This window comes from Mastigoproctus giganteus, chromosome 13 (assembly GCF_048544385.1).
Source record: "Mastigoproctus giganteus isolate SK-2022 chromosome 13, ASM4854438v1, whole genome shotgun sequence".
Lineage (NCBI taxonomy): Eukaryota > Metazoa > Arthropoda > Arachnida > Uropygi > Thelyphonidae > Mastigoproctus > Mastigoproctus giganteus.
The window spans coordinates 128,697,097-128,716,836 of record NC_143587.1 but is presented as its reverse complement, the minus strand read 5'-3'; the positions used below and the strand labels follow the sequence as shown (position 1 = coordinate 128,716,836).

The window sequence follows — 19,740 nt, the reverse complement described above, 5'->3', positions numbered from 1 at the left end:
CCTGCAGCACTATTGGAAGATCTGTTTAATGATTCTTGAAGTTCTATTAACGTAAACGGTTGGTTGTACGGGAATGAACGGCGCGTGGAGAAGTTAATTTTATACCGTTCTGCACCTGCTTTGATTTTCTGGAAGGTGGAGGCATAGGTGGCAGAAGCTGATATTTTTGCAAATGACTCTGCAAATGCATTTGCAACTTCTTCGGGAGTAGAAATGTCTTTCCCTTTCCAATGAAGTATCGGAGAGGGCAGCCGAGCAAATTTGCCATTTAGTGCCTGTATTCTTTTCCAGATGACTTGTGGGTCCGTGTCTTTGGTAATGGTGGAGGCAAAAGCAATCCATGAATCCCGTTTCGCTTTCCGCCTAACTTGTCTAGCTTTTGCTTTTAGTCTTTTAAAAGCAATTAGGTTACTAGTGGTGGGATACTTGCGGAAATGATTCCAGGCGCGGTTTTTTTCCTGTTTGGCAATTAAACAATCTGTATTCCACCAGTGATTTCTGTGTTTTCGATATGGTGTGGATTTTGGAATGGAGGCCTTAGCTGCAGTCATAATTTGATTGGTTATGTAAGTGTTGACATCATCAATATGTTGACTTTGAACATAAAATCTGTCTAAGCGTATCTGGGCAGAATAGCCATCCCAGTTTGCCTTTTTAAACTGCCAAGTGGATCGTTGGTCAGGATTTGAAGTTACCCCCGTTTGTAGAGAGCAAATAATTGGAAAGTGATCACTGTTGAAGGGATCGGTTAATACCGACCATGTCATGATTGGAAATATGGATGGCGAACAAATTGACAAGTCTATTGCGGAAGCAGATCCGGTTGCTAAGTGGATGTAGGTAGGAGATCCAGAATTTAATAAATTAAGATCATTATTATGCATGAATTCCTCCATCAATTTGCCTCTTATATCCATTGTGGCCGATCCCCACATTGGATGGTGTCCATTAAAGTCACCAAAAAGACAAATTGGAGTTGGCAGTTGTGCAATTAGGTTGTCAAGTTCTGAAAGCAGAAGTGGTGCAGATGGCGGAATATAAATAGAAACAATGGTAAATGACGTACCAGCTGCAAGGCAGCTGCCACAGCTTCTAGGGTAGTTCTCAATTGAATCGGCTTGGATGGTATGTTAGCGTTAACGAGAATAGCAACTCCTCCACGTGCAGGTGATACCGAGTTCCTATCTCGTCTGTAAATGGTATAACCTGAAAATTTTGGCAAAACTTGGGGTGACAAGAATGTTTCCTGTAAGCATACACCTATGGGATTAAATTGAGCTATTAAATCTCTTACGTCATCAGAATGAGTGCTTAGTCCTCTGCAATTCCATTGCATGCTATTGTTTATTATTTAGGTTTACCTGAGGGTGATTCATCTGACTGTTTTCTGTACGTGGGACATTTTTTCTGGTCCTTTTTTGAGAATGTGGGGCGTCCAGTATCCATGGTGTCCTCTGCATGGAGTTCTAGAATAGGTTCCTCGTTTTCTAGCAGCTCATCTACATCCATGCTTTTGGAGGGAGATTCCATTTTTTTAGAGACTGATTCAGATTTTAATTGTTCTTTTCCAACTGGGACTAATGGGGTATGAGTAGGAATGCTGATTGGAGTGTTTGTGGCTTTGCTAGTTCTTTTTGGAGGATTATCTTTCTTTGAGGTTGAAAGCGTAGATTTGAGCCAGCTCGCTAGAGAGGTGTTAGGTGGGACTGATACATCTGTTTGAGCTGCGGTAGAAACGAAGTTCCGAGTGCGAGCTGCATAGGAACGACTACTAGGCAGGGTCGACATAACTTGTCTACGTGCCTCAGGAAACGTGACTTTATTTTCTATTTTGTACTTTTGAATTTTCTTTCCTGTAATCCATAGCTCACATGTTTTGGAAAAAGCTGGGTGGCTTTGTTTGCAATTTGGACAAACAGGGGTTTTGACAGAGCAATCCGCTTGAGTGTGATCTTTAGAACCGCAGTTGGGACATATGGCCTCACCTCTACATGCCTGCTGCGAATGCCCGTATTTCTGGCATTTGAAGCAGCGAACGGGATTTGGGATAAATGGTCTTATACGACAATTCAAATAGCCAGCTTTAATTGAGGATGGTAAGTCTGGCGTGCTGAATGTTAAAATGATGGATCTCGTTGGAGTGAGATTTCCATCTTTTTTAGTCATAATCCGTTTCACATTTGTAACTTTTTGACTACTTAGTTCTTGAAGTAGCTCTTCTTCGGAGACTGTAATTAGGTCCCACTCACTGATTACACCCTTTGATGAATTTAAGGTTCTGTGTGGAGTTATTGATACTGTGAGCCCACAAAATGATGTTGTGTTTAAGAGCCGCTCAGAATGTTTAGCGGTGGCAGTTTCAATGAGGAGATCTCCGGATTGTAGTCTTTTCACCATTTTTGGTGATCCAGTAATTGATTCCAAATATTTCTGAATCAAAAATGGTGACAATTTGCCTACAGGTTGGGAGGATAAGGAATGAATCACCAAGAAATTTGGTAATTCTTCATGGCATTCAGGTTCCCTTCTAAACCTTTTGGGCTGGTTAGTGTCACGGTCATTGTCAGGAATTTCTGACCTTGATGGCTCTAAAGGTGGATAATTACTCGTATCCATGTTAGCTCCTTTTGGCCCTGGGGGTATATTTTTACCACCCAGATTACCGGCCCCGCCACGGGGAGGCAGGAGCAGTGCCGCTTGTGGCCAAGCATATAGGTTAGTACAATTAGTAAGACTAATTTAATTAAAGAAAAAGGTTCTTTCCTTCTTCTGGGCTCTCTTCTTAGTGCTTTTAAGAAAAAGGGCTACTTAAAGAAAAAGTTTAATAATCAAGGGAGAAAACAAAATAGAACCTAGTCGCTTACAGAAAAACGCTTTTCTATCGCACGAGAATCGCTTGGCCACGGAAACGCTTGGCACCTGGGGCCATGAGGTGGTGGAAAATTTTAAGTACCTAGGGAGTGTATTAACAAAGGATGGCAGCCTAGATATGGAAATAACAAGGAGAATTTCTTCTGTAACGTTAACAGCATATTATGGGTTAGGGAAGTTCTAATGAAATGTAAAAAGCTGATAAATAGGGCATATTTTGACCTATGCTGCTGAGACGTGGAGGATAAATAAGAAGGATACCAGCAGAATTCAAATTTTGTCTCTTCTAGTTTTAGCTAGCATAGTTCTTAACACCTTCATGGAAATGAAAGTGTTAAGAACTATGCTAGCTAAAACTAGAAGAGACAAAATTTGAAATATTGGGAATAGAAAGTTTGACAGAGAAGATAACTGCATTATGTTTGCGATGGTTTGGACACATGAAAAGAATACCAAGAAGAGGCCGAGAGGAAGCCAGAAAAGATGGAGGGAATGACAGAACATGAAAGGCTTTGATTCACCTGACCCAACCGTAGGTTGGAACAGCGAGAAAGATACAGGCTTTTATATGATCCAAGACCATTTTCTATTGAAGAGCTGTATGTCACATACTGTGTCTATTACTTGAGCTTCATGTTCCACAACAGTCACCTTGTTATTTACGTAGGTGTGCAGTAACACACACTCTTTGAGTAGACCGGGGTTCAGGTCCCTGCCTGCTAAATGCAGTCGATCTGCCAATTCACATTGGACCAGTGTGGTAGATAATGGTCCATTTCCCTCAACATGAAACATTGAAGAGGCTTCCGTCTTGCAGTGGATTGATAATGTCTGCAGTTTACCTTTTTTTATTTATTAAACTGATATGGGAGACCACAAAACTGGTTACTTGTACAGAGTGGTATAAAGTGGTATAAATGATTGGCCTGAAATATCAGTTTGTGTTCATGGAGAACACTTGTGCAAAAACAAAAGAGTAAGAGATTTCTCATTATTATGTTTTCTTATTTTTCCACCAGTCCTGATAGATTTTAATTTCTGGAAGGATTCATAAGAATTCGGCAGGCAGATATGCCAAAAAATTTTCAACTCAATGAATACCAAATCTTAAGACATTTGCTGCTGTGGAAGATTTCAATGACAAGGTGTGCTGTACACAACTGAGAAATCCAACATGAACCTGAAAGAGTCATTTTGATAAACATAGGCCTTTTAAAATACCGTATCTCCAAGTCAAACAAAACTGACCCCAAGTGTTTGTATTTTATGAAAGCATGAACTGATGTTTACAAATGGTCTCAAAGTTAACAGATTTCTTCAGAAGCTTCCTGTGGTGGAAGCAGGCCCAATTTTGTGCCTGCTTCCACCACAGCTTTCAGGAGTGGAAACCTACAGTGGCGGACAAAAAAAAAAAAAAATGCATCAACTTAAAAAAAAGGAACATTTGTAGTGAAATGTATAAGATTTTGTTGGTCGCAAAGGTATTGCATCAGCCATTTCTACAGATATGGCATTCGAAGAGTAAACATGTTCATTAGTTGTTGACACCAAGAAAAAAGTGCAGCTGTTGTTCTGTCCCAGAAAGGGCTTTTTACAGTATCTGAGGTGCTGAAATTAAAGCATGAAACTGGTGATGTGAAAAGAAGACTTGGATCAGGCCTTCTGAAGATCGATATTTGTAATTGCCATGCTAGTGCTCCTGATCAAAAACTGGACTTTGAGATGGTGTTGAAACAAGTCCACGAACCAAAGGCGGTTTTCGGAATGTGGTCTGCATGCCTACTGGCCCAAGAAGAAGCCTTTGTTGACCCAACAAATGAGGAAGATGCGACTTGCTTGGGCTAAAACGCATGTTTCATGGACAAAAGAGCAATGGAACACCGTCATCTTTTCTGACGAATTGAAATTCAACCTGCATGGCTCAGATGGGAAGCGTTTTGTCAGAAGATGAAAATCGGAGGCATAACAAGCAAAGGGGTGGGCAAATTAAGTTTATTAACGGAATGGTGAATGCAGAAACTTACACTGCTATCTTGGAGGAGTGCCTGAAACCCATTATTAGGGATCACCACACAGACATCCAAAACTGCATTTTTAAACAGAACTCAGCACCACATAGCAAAATTGGTAAGTTTTATGCTATTTTGATTTAATGATGAATTTGTCTTTTTGTCTCACAAGGCTTAAAACATACACCAATGTTTTCCCTCATTTTCTCCCTTAAGGTACAGTCACATCTCAGAATTGCTGGCATTACAGCATTCGACTGGCGTGGCAACAGTACAGATTTAAACCCTATTGAAAATTGCTGGTACATAATGTTGTCTAAAATTGCTCAGAAGCCAACAAGATTCAGCTGCAGGAGAGCATTGTAAAGGTATAGTACCAGGCAACTGTATATAAAGAAGTTATTATTATTAGCCATATAGTGCAAGGAAACCTGAGGCTTATGCTGCGCCAGTCAAAAAAAAAATTGAATGGCAAAGGTAAAGAAAGCCAACCTGAGAACGATGAGAAACGTCAGATAACTTACATGGAAAATTAGTTTCCCAATACAGCACTCTAGCGCTGCTCTGTAAGTGTTATCGGTCTGGTGCAAAGTCGAAAACGATATACTGGCAGGTAGGCATTGTAAACGATGTGCTGACTGCTGCACGAACACAACACACGATAACATCGAGTTAGTATCATTTTAGAAGCACTAACGGTAACTTGCCCTAATGATAAAAAAAGGTCAGGTTACCTCCACTTGAATCCCATGGTAGCTTGAACCCCTCCTGAAGTGGAGGGGTTCAATCTTTTTTCTTTGGAAACATGTGGACTAGTGCATAAATTGTTTATTAACAAAATATTAATGTACTTTTATTTTTAAAGACACTTATGCAGGGCGCCTCCAAAGCCAGGTGGGCAGGAGCAGTAACATAGCACATGCTTCTTGATTAGACCGGGGTTCGAGCGCGTGACCACCAAACACAGAGGATGCGGAAAGGTCAAGGAATGACCACCGCATATCCGTGGAGCAATATGGCCTTAGTTGCTAATGCTTCTAAAAACCATACAACAACACTCGTGCAGATACACGTATCATAACGTCAATCAACACCTCAACAGCTATTCACTATATAGAATCTTTTTTTCTTTTCTTATATTATTTCCTAACGTTTAAGTTAGGTCACTAAATATAAGGAACCCGTTTCTATTATTCCCTGACCTACCATTTAAGGTCAGTTAATGTAAAATAAAGAAACCTTTTCCTTCTTTCGTAGCCAAACCTAAATCAACAGTATAGTAAAAACACTCATGAGCTCCAAAAATCTGCTTTTAATAATGAAGAACATAAAAATGAACAGAACGAAACTTTTATTAATTTAGTTTTCATTAAAAAAATCAACCGTTTTATTTTCCTTACAAATTTCTTCCATATTTAAAAGATTCATTACTACTATTACCGTTCTTTACACATTATAATGCCTTATAATGCCGACCGATGACTACACATTAGCTTGTCCTCTGTTGCACCCACCACCAATCATTTCATTGTTTGCCACGCCTACCTGTCAATCAACATATCCTTCTTGATTTTGGCTCTAGACCGATAACACCTACTGTCTGTTTACCGAGCGAGCAACACTAGAGTCGGTGTCAAAAAACTAATTTTCCGCGTAAGTTATCCGATGATTCTCGTCATTCTCGTATTGGCTTTCTTTACCTTAGCCATTTGAATTACCCTGAGAGAGCCAGAAGTAGAAAGGAATCACCAAGAAAGAGAAGAATGATGATATCCAGCTCAGGACCCTGGGTGTGCCAAGCCCATGAACCCCTGGGGTTAGCATTAGCAAGAGCACGTGACGCAAGAAAGCAAGCTTATATAGCATAAGTCAAAAAAAAAAAAAAAAAAAAACCCAACACCACATACCCTTCTCATTTCACCCATCCACTCGCTCCAAATATTTGTCTAGTTTTGCCTTGAATCTGTTTAAGCTATTAACTTCTACAACGACAGATGGAAGTTTGTTCCAGCAATCAACCACCTGTTGGCTAAAGGCAAACTTCCAAACATCTGTTCCAGCAATCAACCACCTGTTGGCTAAAGGCAAACTTCCAAACATCTATCCTTCCTCAATTTGAATTTATGCCCTCTCAGGTGATTATTCTGAACAAGAGGAAGAATCCCATCAGCACTGAGCATGCTCAAACCATTCAAGGCTTTGACCACCTCGCAGGTGCCTAGTCTCCAAACACTGTAATTTGCAAAATTTAAACCTTTCTTTGTAAGAGCAACCCTTTGTTCCATTCACTAATCTCGTTGCTTCATTCTTAAAATGAAGCCTCCAGACCTGTATATCATTAGCAAGACACCATGAGCTACTCTTGAGGACCATCTGCACTGCTCAGAAAACTTCATATCTGCCCGCATAATCACCCCCAGGTCTTTTTCACTCTCTGCCACGGTCAGTGTAATACCACACAGTTGATACATTACTCTGGAGTTACTGCTTCCCATACGCAGTACTTTACATTTGTCAATGTTAAACTTCAGTTGCCACCTCTCAGCCCATCTGCTCAACTTTTCTAGATCCTGTTGAAGCAGCATACAGTCTTTAGTGTCATTAACAACCCTGCCGATCTTCGTATCATCTGCAAACTTAGCCTGATATACCACCATTAATGACTATAGAAAACAACAATGGACTAATGACATTAATCCATGAGAAGCAGTGTCCATTGATTACCACTCTCTGTCTTCTCCCACTCAACATCCCTTTATCCATAGCAGCAATTTGCCTCCAATGCCACACTGCTCCAATTTGTGCAGCAGTCTTCGTTGTGCAACAGTATCAAAAGCCTTTCTAAGATCCAAATATATGATATCAAAATTATTCTTTGCATCCAGTTCCTTTGTGACTACATCATAGTATCCAATCAAATTGGTCAGATAAGACTTCTCTTTAAAAAACCCATGCTGTGTCTGAGCTATAACTGAAGTCTTGTCTAGATGATCCTGCAATGCATCTTTAACCAGTGCCTCTATTAATTTCCCTGGAACAGAAGTTAAACTAACAGGTCTGTAATTATCTGTCTCCCTCTTTGATCCTCCTTTGTGGATTGTGGTCACATTTGCACATCTCTAGTGTATGGGTACCTCCCCTGAGTCCAAGGAAGCTCTCATAATTATGGCTAATGGTTTGCTTACTTCCTTTGCTGCCTCCTTTAATATAACCAGATAGATTCTATCCACCCCAGGTGCCTTTCTTATGTTTATCTTCAACAATTTCTCCTCCACTTTACTCTCAGTTATTACAAGATTATCTAGCTTACTGCCAGAGTTTAATATACCTCTGGCATTCCTCTCTCTGATATGCAGCACACATGCATAAAGTTAGAAGGTATAATTTCTGATGAGAGAAAGAAGTGAGACACATATCTCAGAACCAGATAAGAGTCGAGTAGATACCTTAAGATGCAAATTTGGCATGTTAAACGAGGAGGTGGAGATTCTGTCTAGTGAAGGAAAAAATCAATTCAGCAGAAATCAATCTTCCAAACTTTGACAGATGTCATCCTGGAAGATCAGTTATAAAAGGCTAGAAATTATACCTTCTAAACTTATTATGCTATTTATAACTTACACCTGGTAAATGCAAAGCTCTCTTACTAAAGGAAAGGCCTTGACTCTGCCTGTGTTTGGAGTTTTCTCTAATATTACAAAATTTATTTTAAATGTCCTTTAAAACAAATTTTAAAAGGGGTGGCATTTCAGTCAAACTGTACTTTTACTTTTGGTGTTAAAGGAAAGGTTATTATGATACAAAAAACAGCAAATGTACTGTATAGTTAGATGTACAGTAAATTTCTTTCTGATGAAAGAATGATTTTGTCTACTGTTATTTTTTTGAGATTTCACTTAGCCTAGTCTCCAAACACTGTAATTTTCATATTAGCAAAATTCTCATATTGATGTTAGCATTAGTAGAGAGGCATACAATGCAAGAAAGCAAGCTTATACAGCATCAGCCAAAAACAAAAAAACCTCTCATTTCACCCCTCCATTTGTTCCAAATGCCTGTCCAGCTCAGCCTTAAATTTATTTAGGCTATCAAGTTCCACAACAAAAGATGTTCCACCAATGAATTATCCACTGGCTAAAGGCAATTTCCGCACATCTATTCTACAACTGTCCTTCCTCAATTTGAATCTATGCCCACTCAGGTTCTTAATCTGAGTCGGAGGCATAGATTCAAATTGAGGAAGGACAGTTATAGAATAGATATGTGGAAATTGCCTTTATCCAGCGGGTAGTTGATTGGTGGAACAGACTTCCATCTTTTGTTGTGGAAGTTGATAGCCTAAATAAATTTAAGGCTGAGCTGGACAGGCATTTGGAATGAATGGAGGGGTGAAATGGGAGGTTTTTTTTTTGGCTGATGCTGCATAAGCTTGCTTTCTTGCATCGTATGCCTCTACTAATGCTAATACTAACATCAATATGTATATTGTAATAGCAGTTTTTCCAACTTTGAATGATTATATACAGATTTTAGTAGGTTTTTGAGTATCTTCCAAAGAAAAAAAATAAAAGCAACTTAAAACTCACCTTCATCTGTGTAAGCTTTTTCCCACCCTTTGTTTCTTCTGGATGATAGAACCACTTCACTTTAACCACCATTTTACCTCCCCAAGACTGCCACATGGTTTCAATACGTCCTATGTAAGGCAGGTGAGGCCTTCCCGTGGACAGAAAAACTGCACAATCTCCTACCTAAAATATCACAAATGAAATAAATCATTAGTGATCCAACAGAAGGGAGAAATTTTACAACTAAATCAGTGGTTCCAATCTATGCTGAGCTAGTGTTGGGTTGGTTGGTTGTTTTGGTGTTTATTGGCACACTGACAATGGAAATCATAGTGTGCCAGTTGCTTAGTGTTGGGTCACCAAAAAAATTATAATGGACTGATCGGGTTAGTAAAACCTTTTTAGAAGTTGCAGTAAAATAGAATTTTACTGAAATTCTATTTTACTGCAAAACTTCTAAAATATGTCTCAGTGAAATTTATTAATGAATCTTAATGACCTGAGAAAATATGATCAAAGGCTGAGAGAGCCTTTGATCATATTTTCCACTGAAACCACTGACCTAAACAACACATTTGTAACACAGTAAGAGGGCAAAAAAAAAAAAAAAAAAACAGAAAAAATCATATCGTAGTTACTCTCATATTTTGATACGCTGTGTAATTTTCTACCTATTTTTTTTAAGAAAATTAAATAGCAATCACAAATGAAGGGAAGCATGCTTATACAGCATTAGAAACAAAATGAAATCAATCAGAATAAAAAAAAACCACCCATGTCATCTGTTCGTCTATAATAATTTTTCTAATCCTTCCATCAATTTATTCAAAATATAGGCAACCCCCATATAACATGGTTTTGCTCTAACATGATTGATAAATTGCTGCAATCCTTGAATAACACGGTTAGAAAATTTCGGTAAACCTCACATAACACGGTGCTTTTGTGCAGGGAAAAACGTGCTATTATGGTGGATGTAATTTTTCAACGTTTCCACTCTTTTTGAATCCCCGCTGTTGACTCGCTAGTCAAAAAAAATAAATTATTGAGAAATTCCTGTGTTAAGTTCTGTGATATTGAACTTGTGGAAAAATCTAGATTTCAAAGTTTTATTACTATTGGATAGCACACCAGGTCATCCAAACATTGAAGTTATGTTCCTACCAAGTACAACTGTGGTTAATACAGTTGTACTTGGTTAATACAACTTCTTTCATTCGGACGTTAGATCAAGGCATTATATCCACCTTTAAAATTCATCCCATCAGAAAATGGTTACAATGGATTTTGGAAAAAATTGATTCTGAATCTATTGAATTAATGGAGGCATGGAAACATTTCTTAATTGTGGACTGTATCAGAATCATAGCTTTATCACTGAAAGAAGTAAAACTGTCAATGTTAAATGCATGTGGAAAAATGTATGGTTAGAGTCAGTTCATTCAGGAAATATGATTGAACGGGCAGAAAACGGAATTGGTGTAATAGTAGAACTTGCTACGTCAGTAGGAGGGGAAGGTTTTGATGATATGATTACTGAAGCCCTCATGGGTAGCACAGTTCACAGAATCGCCCTCTGATATATCCATCCATAAATCATTAAAATGAACATAATGACACTGACAGACACATATTGGCCAGAGTTGCCCTTGTGTCATGAAATTTTCATAACAACAACAACATACTCAAGGTGTGGCCTGAGCATTACCTTATACAAGGGGTTAATCACCTCCTTATCCCTGCTAGAAAAATTCCTGTATATCATTGACAAGACACCATGAGCTACTCTTGCAGACAGTATGCACTACTCAGAAAACTTCATATCTGTCTGCACAATTACCCCTAGGTCCTTTTCATTCTCTACCACTGTCAGTGTGGTACCACAGAGTTGATACGTTACTTTGGGATTACTGCTCCCCATATGTAGTACTATACATTTGTCAATGTTAAACTTCATTTGCCACCTCTCAGCCCATCTGCTCAACTTTTCTAGATCCTGTTTCAGCAGTGTACGATCATTAGTGTCATTAACAACCCTGCCAACCTTCGTATTGTCTGCAAACTTGGACATTAAGATTGATATACCATCATCAATATCATTTATAAATACAGAAAACAACAATGGACCCAACACTGAACCCTGAGGGACTCCACTAATAACATTAGTCCACGAAGAGCAGTGTTCATTGATTACCACTCTCTGTCTTCTCCCACTCAATCATCCCTTTATCCATAGCAGCAATTTGCCTCCAATGCCACACTGCTCCAATTTGTGCAGCAATCTTCCACGTGCAACAGTAACAAAAGCCTTTCTAAGATCCAAATATATGATATCAAAGTTTTTCCCTGCATCCAGTTCCTTTGTGACCACATCATAGTATCCAATGATTCGTCAGGCAAGACTTTCCCTTAACAAAACCATGCTGTGTCCGAGCTATAACTGAAGTCTTGTCTAGACGATCCTGCAATGCTTCTTTAACCAATGCCTCCATTAATTTCCCTGGAACAGAAGTTAAACTAATAGGTCTGTAATTACCTGTGTCTCCCTTTGATCCTCCTTTGTGGATGGTGGTCACATTTCAAATCTCTAGTGCATGGGTACCTCCCCTGAGTCCAGGGAAGCTCTCATAATTATGGCTAAGGGTTTGCTTACTTCCTTTGCCACCTCCTTTAATATAACTAGATAGATTCCATACACCCCAGGTGCCTTTCTTGTGTTTATCTTCAACAATTTCTCCTCCACTTTACTCTCAGTTATTACAAGATTATCTAGCTTACTGCCAGAGTTGAATAGACCTCTGGCATTCCCCTCCCTGAATAACTCCTCATGTGTGAATGTCGATGCAAAATATTCATTTAGTTTGTTAGCTACCTGAGCAGAATCATCAACAGTTGAACCATCGATATCAAGTGGACTAATCTGATTCATCCCCTTCCTTCCTTCTAGAGTTTACATAAGTAAAGAACTCTTTTCTGTTTACCTTTGCATCCTTTGCCAAAGATTTCTTGTAATCTGCCTTTGCCTGCCTAACCTCCTTTGTAACTTGGTTACAGACCAGCTCATATCTGTCATAGGCTTCTGTGTCACATGTTAATTTATATGTATCCCGTGCATTTTTCTTCTCTGTCACATGTCTAATTAGTTCATCTGACATCCATTTAGGCCTAAATCTTGAACAATATTTCTTTGTTGGTATGAAAATCCTAGGCTTCCAAGGTTAATTCTTTGAATGCGCTATTGGTAACATCATCATTTGGTTCCCGTATAGAATTTAAATACTGTCTCGAGCACCATAGTCACCTTTACGAAAGCAAAAACCCTTCCCTTTACCCTTGATGGTAGTCACCGCCACTTCAGCACACTGTGATCACTGCCACCTAGTGGTTCCTTTATCTGCAGATTCTTGATGCATGAAAAATCACTACTGATAATCAGTTCAAGAGTATTACTCCCTCTAGTTCCCTCCCAAACATGCTGCTGTAGAAAACAATCATCCAATAAATCCACAAAAGCCCTGCTAGTGTGTGAGTGACCAACCCACAAATTCCCGTCAATATCCGGGAAATTAAAATCCCCCATTATAAGAACTCTAATTTACAGGCCCAGTCTGTTTCTCTGCACAACTGCTCATTATACTCATCAGATTCATTAGGCCTATAACACACACCTACTCTCATTTTTCCTTTCCCAGTGCTTATGCCACACCAAACAGACTCAACGTTGTATTGTCCACTCACATCAATTGGATGCACTTCCTAGATTTTGTCTTTCTTAACTAACAGCATAATCCCTCCTCCCTTCCTGTCCTGTCTATCCTTTCTGTACACATTGTACTCCCCAAATTCCAGTTTTGCACTGCTTATGTCTGTGTGACGCAATGTCTCTGATATCCCAACAATATCTGCCTTTGATGTCTTGACTCGCACTTCAAGCTCATCAAATTTATTAACTATACTCCTAGCATTGGTGTACATGCAAGTATACATGCACCTGTTTCTACTCTTAGTTATCCTAACACAGCCCATGTATTTACTGGTTCCACTATGACTCCCAGCAGTCCTGGAAATTCCCATTGCCTTGTTTTCCAGGCTACTGCTGAATTGGATTTCAATAGAAGTAGTGCAAGAATCACTTTTACCTCCGCCAGCGGCTACTGTTAATCTATTAGTCCATGTATCCCTCCCCCCAAGCTAGCAGTTTTCCGACCCACCTAACTCTGCCTCAATATGTACCCTTTCTATTTAAGTGTATCCCATCCCTGTAGAAGCAGTCTCCCCTGTTAACAAGCACAGACCAGGCTGAGAAAAATTCTACCCCTTGAGCCGTGTACAATCTCTCCAGGGCAGAATTGATCAACAAGGCTCTCATCATATACTCCCTCCTATCGTATCTGGGCAGAATTGCAGACAATTTCAAATTCAACCCTAACTCATGGCTTTTTTCAGCATTGTCTTGTACTTGTTAAGTAATTCTGCCAGTCTTCTACTCTTAATATCATTAATACTAACATGTACAACAATATCACTCTTTGTGCCCTAGGCGACTCCGTAAGCCGGTGGGAAGGAGCAGCAGTGCGTAGCACACGCTTCTTGATTAGACCGGGATTCGAGCTCGTCACCACCAAATGCGGAGGATGCAGAAAGGTCAGGGAATGACCACTGCATATCCTGGAACAATATGGCCTTAGTTGCTAATGCTCCTAAAAACCAAATCACAAACAAACTTTGTGCCCTTAAAGGATGATATCTGCCCTACAACGTCGTCAATCTTTGACCCTGGCAGACATACCCTGGTCCTGTTCCATCTATCCTTTTTGCACAGTAAGTTCCCTGTTTCCCTGACAGTAGAGTCACCTACAACAACTAGTTCCTTTAGGACCAGTGCATTCTGCCTTGGGGGGTTGCCGCTGTGTTGCATGATGTTCTAGTGCAACCTCTGGCTTTGATGTAGGCAGCCGAGAGCTTGATGGGCCCCTCAATTTAAATCCTTCGAGGGTATCCATCCTGTCCTTCAAGCTCTCATATAAGCCCATAACAATGCCGAACTGGGGCCTGATTTCCTCGCACTCCTTACATTGCACACACACACACACACACACAAAGACATTCCCCTTGGCAATATCATGTCCCGTTCCTGATTGATCCACAAACATCAAACAAGCAATGCATTTCAATAGACTGTGATTCAGAGGACAACTGCCCCCCTCTCTTTGAGTGCTTCCCATTTTGAATTTCAGTTATTTCCACTAGTTTGAGCCTTTTGCTTTGCTGCTCTGATCTGAGTCATGATTTCTATTCAAATTCAATAAAATTCCAATACAAAATATAACCCTATATCCCAATGCAATTATAACACTATATATGTATTTCGGTATCGAATATTATCTCTGAATTACGTTATATGACTTTCTTATCCCTGTCAACTTATATGTATTAATTTATGATGTTACGTTTGTAATAACTAGGTCACTATATTTATTTAGTTAAAAAAGCACTTAAATTGACAATGAAATTTAATAAGATTCATAAATTTTACTGATTAATTGATACTACTATACTTGCTGTCTAGTTTTCCGTTAAACCTTATGCTAGCACACGTTATATCGTATAATGGTGGCAAGTTATGAATAGTTAATCTACGGACATGAGGTATTATTTACTTTCCAAATCGTGCTATCTAAATTCAAAATAAACCATGGAGCCTGACTAGGTCTATAAGCACTTATAGAAAAAACCTATAATTCTTGGAGAGAGAATGTTAAAGGTTTGGTTAAAATATCTACTTACAATGCCTTTGTATTGTCTGTATGATAATGAGATTGACGAAGCACCTTTCGATGAAGACATGGAACAATGATTCTCCTATACGTTATGAAATGAGTGAAGCTATACCTATTGAAGACAGTTTAATCACTTAATAACAAACTTTTATGGAGCGATGACAAATATTTACTGGTGAACGAATTTTCCGCAAAGTTTAGTTTTTGATGAACATGCAGAAGAATTGTCCTTTCTTTTCCTTGGTCAGTATCAAGAGTTTACAGATAATTTAAAAGTTACACAGTTTATGATGGCAACGAGTAAACTTTTTTGTTCGGAGTGGCATGGACTGATGCCTTATCATCTTCTTTATATGGCCATGGAAATAATGAAACTAAGAACTCAAGATTTGTTAATAGTTGCTTTTAAATAAGTTAGAAAAGGCACTAAGCTCACCAAAGAACAAATCCAATCTCGAGAATATGTCAATAAGTGCATTGAAAACAATTTAGTGTTTATGAAATCAATTTCTAATTCAACTTGTTACTGGACACAACGTAAGAGAGATCTATTTGTGATAATTAGACATTTGGGTAAATAAATGCTTAAAAATGTTAAACATGTTCAGATTCTTTTCATACTAAACCCCTTTAAGTCCAAGTCGAGGATGTTTTCACATAAAATAAAACATCTTTCATACGTACAGGGTACACACACTGCTTTTTTTACTCTGACTATCAGCTGTCTGTGCAAAATCTTGGAGAGAACGATTAATGCTCTTCATACATGGTATTAAGAAGCAAATGATCTCCTCTCCAACATCTGGTCATGCTTTTTCAATATGGAAAAAGCATATGACATAACTTGGAGATTCACTATCTTAAAACCTCTTTTTAGCTGCATTTTTATAGGTCGTCACCACTCTGTTTTCATTAAAACCTTTTTATTTTGTTCGTCTTTCCAAGTTTGTATAGGATCCACCCTCTCTTGTCGGCTCTTTTTCCAAGAGAAATAAATACCTCAAAGATCAGTTTAAGTCAGGCAGAGCCATTACTAAACAACTTCCTCCAACTGTAAATAGTGCCCTCTATGTCAGTGATTTTAGCATATGTCATGTAACATGAGGATCATTGAAAGACAACTGCAACAAGCCATCGATTGCTCACCTCTTGGGTAATGGCTAATGGCTGCAGGTACTTGCCATAGAAGAACACTTGCATAATCTTCATCCTGAACCTGAACTGAGGCTTGGACAAAATGCTATTCCAATAGTACCTGAGATTAGATTTTTGGAGCTTGTTTGATAAAAAGTTTTTCAACATATCTGACAGCTGTATACAGAATGCACAAGAGGTTTGAAAATATCCTCCATGCTCTCTCCTCTGCCACATGCAGACTGATGCACCTAACTACACATCTATTGAGCATTTGTATGATCTAAAATAGACTACAAGTACCAAGTATACACATTGGAGAGAAACATTGTACTTCAATGGTTGGATCCTTTCCACCATTGAAGTACAATGGGATCCATCAGGTGATTTGTATTGCTACTGGAGCATTTTGAACAGCATCTGTGCAGAGTCTCTATGTGGTATCAAATGAGCCATCATTATCTCTTCAACAGAAGCAGTTGTCTCTACAATATGCTTTAAAACTGAAATTCCTGCCAGACTGTCCAATGTGGACAACTGCTTTTGAGCCACATCAGAAAATCTTTATAACATCTGTCAGACTGCCGACCATCCTTTTGGTATTCGTATCCAAGAGCTACTCAAGAGATTTAGTTATCATGGTAGATAAGATTGCCCCATCTCCAAAGCAACTCCTTCCACTCTGGCATGTTCATGTTCTAGCCACCAACTTCTCCCTTAATAACTGGGGTAAGGTGGATGCTCCACCCTCTGTCAGCCTGCAGATCTTCTCAGCATACCAAGCCAAACATTTTGACTTCTTGCCAGTCTAAACAAATGCTTCAGAGTCAGAACAATCCATAAGATGCTGCTACCTTTACAATATCCAAGATTCCCCATGAATGTAGCATATTTGTTACAGAGTTGAATGCTAAAGAACTAGCCTTTGATCACTTAGAAATTTGCCACTACAAAAATGTATTATATATACTGATTCACTCAGTTCATTGCAGGTATTGTCATCAATAAGGTATAATTCTCATCCAGTCCTGTTGTCTGTACTGGAGAGGCAACATCATCTTTTGGAATCTGATTTTGATATTCACTTCTACTGTTATCCCCACCAAAATTGGAATTGTGGGAAGTGATTGCGCTCACATCACGGCCAAATCAGCAGTGACCTAACCATTGCCTATTAGCCTCTTATAAAGACAAGTAATATGAAAGAAGCTGGTTTCCCAATGCATCACTCATGGTGTGGGCAGGCGTTCAATAAATTATATGAAATTAAGCCAGTAATCAAATCATGCTGATCTAGTCTGCCCAAGAATTGTAAATAGGATGACTGTGTCTAATGTGGAGCTTGGCTCCACATTGGACACAGTCATCCTACTCATTTTTTCTGCTCAAGGCTGAAGACCCACCTATGTGTGAGCAGTATGTTACCAAACCCCAGGAGTTCACATCTTGTGAGTATATGTTGTTGTTGTTGTTGTTATTTGGTTTTTAGGAGCATTAGCAACTAAGGCCATATTGCTCCGGGATATGCGGTGGTCATTCCCTGAATGACCTTTCCGCATCCTCCGTATTTGGTGGTGACGGGCTCGAACCCCGGTCTAATCAAGAAGCGTGTGCTACGCACTGCTGCTCCTTCCCACCTGGCTACGGAGGCGCCTTGTGAGTATAGGCTTGGCACACCCAGGGTCCTGAGCTGGATATCATCATTCTTCTCTTTCTTGGTGATTCCCTTCTACTTCTGACACTTTCTGTCCCTCTCTCTCTCTCTGGGTAATTCAGAAAATTTTTTTTTTGTGGGTGCACCGAAAGCCTCAGGCTTCCTTGCACCATATGGCTAATAATAAATAATAATATTGTCAACCATGTATTGTTTACCAAATGTCAGTATTTTATCAATGGCTGCCATTTATGTTTAGCACTTTTAACCATCTGATTGAGCCTTATAGACCCTTATCTGACAAAGACAGTATGTGTAGGTTTTAAAGTATTAAAAGTGATGAAGTTTTATAAATATATATAAATGCATTTTTAATATTTAGCTTATACACTTTTTTTTATCTGTTTTTATTTCTATACATTTTGATTCAGTAACCTTTTTTAGTTTGCTACTGACTTTTATGTATTTAATTTTCAGACTTGGCACACATAGCCAAAGTTTCCCATTCATTAAAAAATTCACAGAAAAATCCAGCTCAATCAATCAATTAGAATATCTGTAATTATACCATTTTTTTCCAAACTGGTCTGAACAAACACCAGCTAGTCATCATCCATTCATAATTCAACTTCAAACTAACATTTCCTCATTTACTACTTCAGTTTTTTTAAACAGCCTTCCTTCTTATATAATTCTTGTCTGCTGGAGCATACAGAAATTTAACTCAAATCCACCACAGTACAAATGCCCTAGGTTCAATCTTTCATGTTTGGGATCACCATATAAAAAAATATATATCACTTAATTTGTAAAACAGTCAATCCAGTATAACTCTAAATCTCTAATTTAGGAGATGAACAGGCAAATATATACAGCAAGCTGGCATTATTATCCTATCCTTGTAATTATCAGCTGGAAATTAGTACATATCCACAGGCTTCCTTAATAAATAGACCACCTGGGATCACCATATAAAATTTGCTCTTTTTAATTTAGTCATCCAAATCTCAGCCCAAGTTGAGATTTGGATGACTAAATCTATCTATCCGTGTGTGTGTGTGTATATATATATACAGTACAGTCCTGATACAACTAGAACCAAGGTTCCCCATTATCCTAGATGAATTGTCGAAAAGTTGTGTATACAGGTAAACCTCTTATATAAGTACACGTGCCTTTAGTAGTAGTAGTGGCATGCGATGCAAGAAAGCAAGTCTATGAGCTTATGCAGCATCAGCCAAAAAAAAAAAAAAAAAATCACACCATTCCCTCCAAATGCCTGTCCAGTTCTTCCTTAAATTTATTCAACCTATCAACTTCCACAACAACAGATGGAAGTTTCTTCAAGCAATTAACCACCCGCTGGCTAAAGGCAAATTTCCGCACATTTATTCTACATCTGTCTTTTCTTAATTTGAATTTATGCCCCCTTAGGTTCGTAATCTGAACAAGTGGAAGGATCCCATCAGAATTCAGCGTGCTCAACCCATTCAAGGCCTTATACACCTCAATCAGATCACCGCGCAGGTGCCTACTCTCCAGCCACTGCAATTTGCAGAACTTAAGCCTCTCTTGGTAAGAGGATCCCTTCATTCCCCTCACCAATCTTGTTGCCCTTCTCTGTACACGCTCAAGTAAATCTACATCCTTCCTAAAATGAGGCCTCCAGACCTATACGCAGCACTCAAGGCGTGGCCTGACCATTGCCTTATACAGAGGGACAA

General features: G+C 39.0%; 1 protein-coding gene across 4 annotated transcripts in view; it reads right to left on the bottom strand.

Moving 5' to 3' along the window:
• LOC150076433 (uncharacterized) overlaps positions 1–19,740 on the bottom strand; it is an 840,218-nt gene that overhangs the window by 12,877 nt on the left and 807,601 nt on the right. For all 4 annotated transcript variants that reach the window (XM_090388172.1, XM_090388173.1, XM_090388175.1 and 1 more), the window contains one exon: positions 9,467–9,631. In XM_090388172.1, the coding sequence (XP_090244298.1) occupies positions 9,467–9,631 (165 nt within the window). The remainder of the gene's footprint in view (positions 1–9,466; positions 9,632–19,740) is intronic.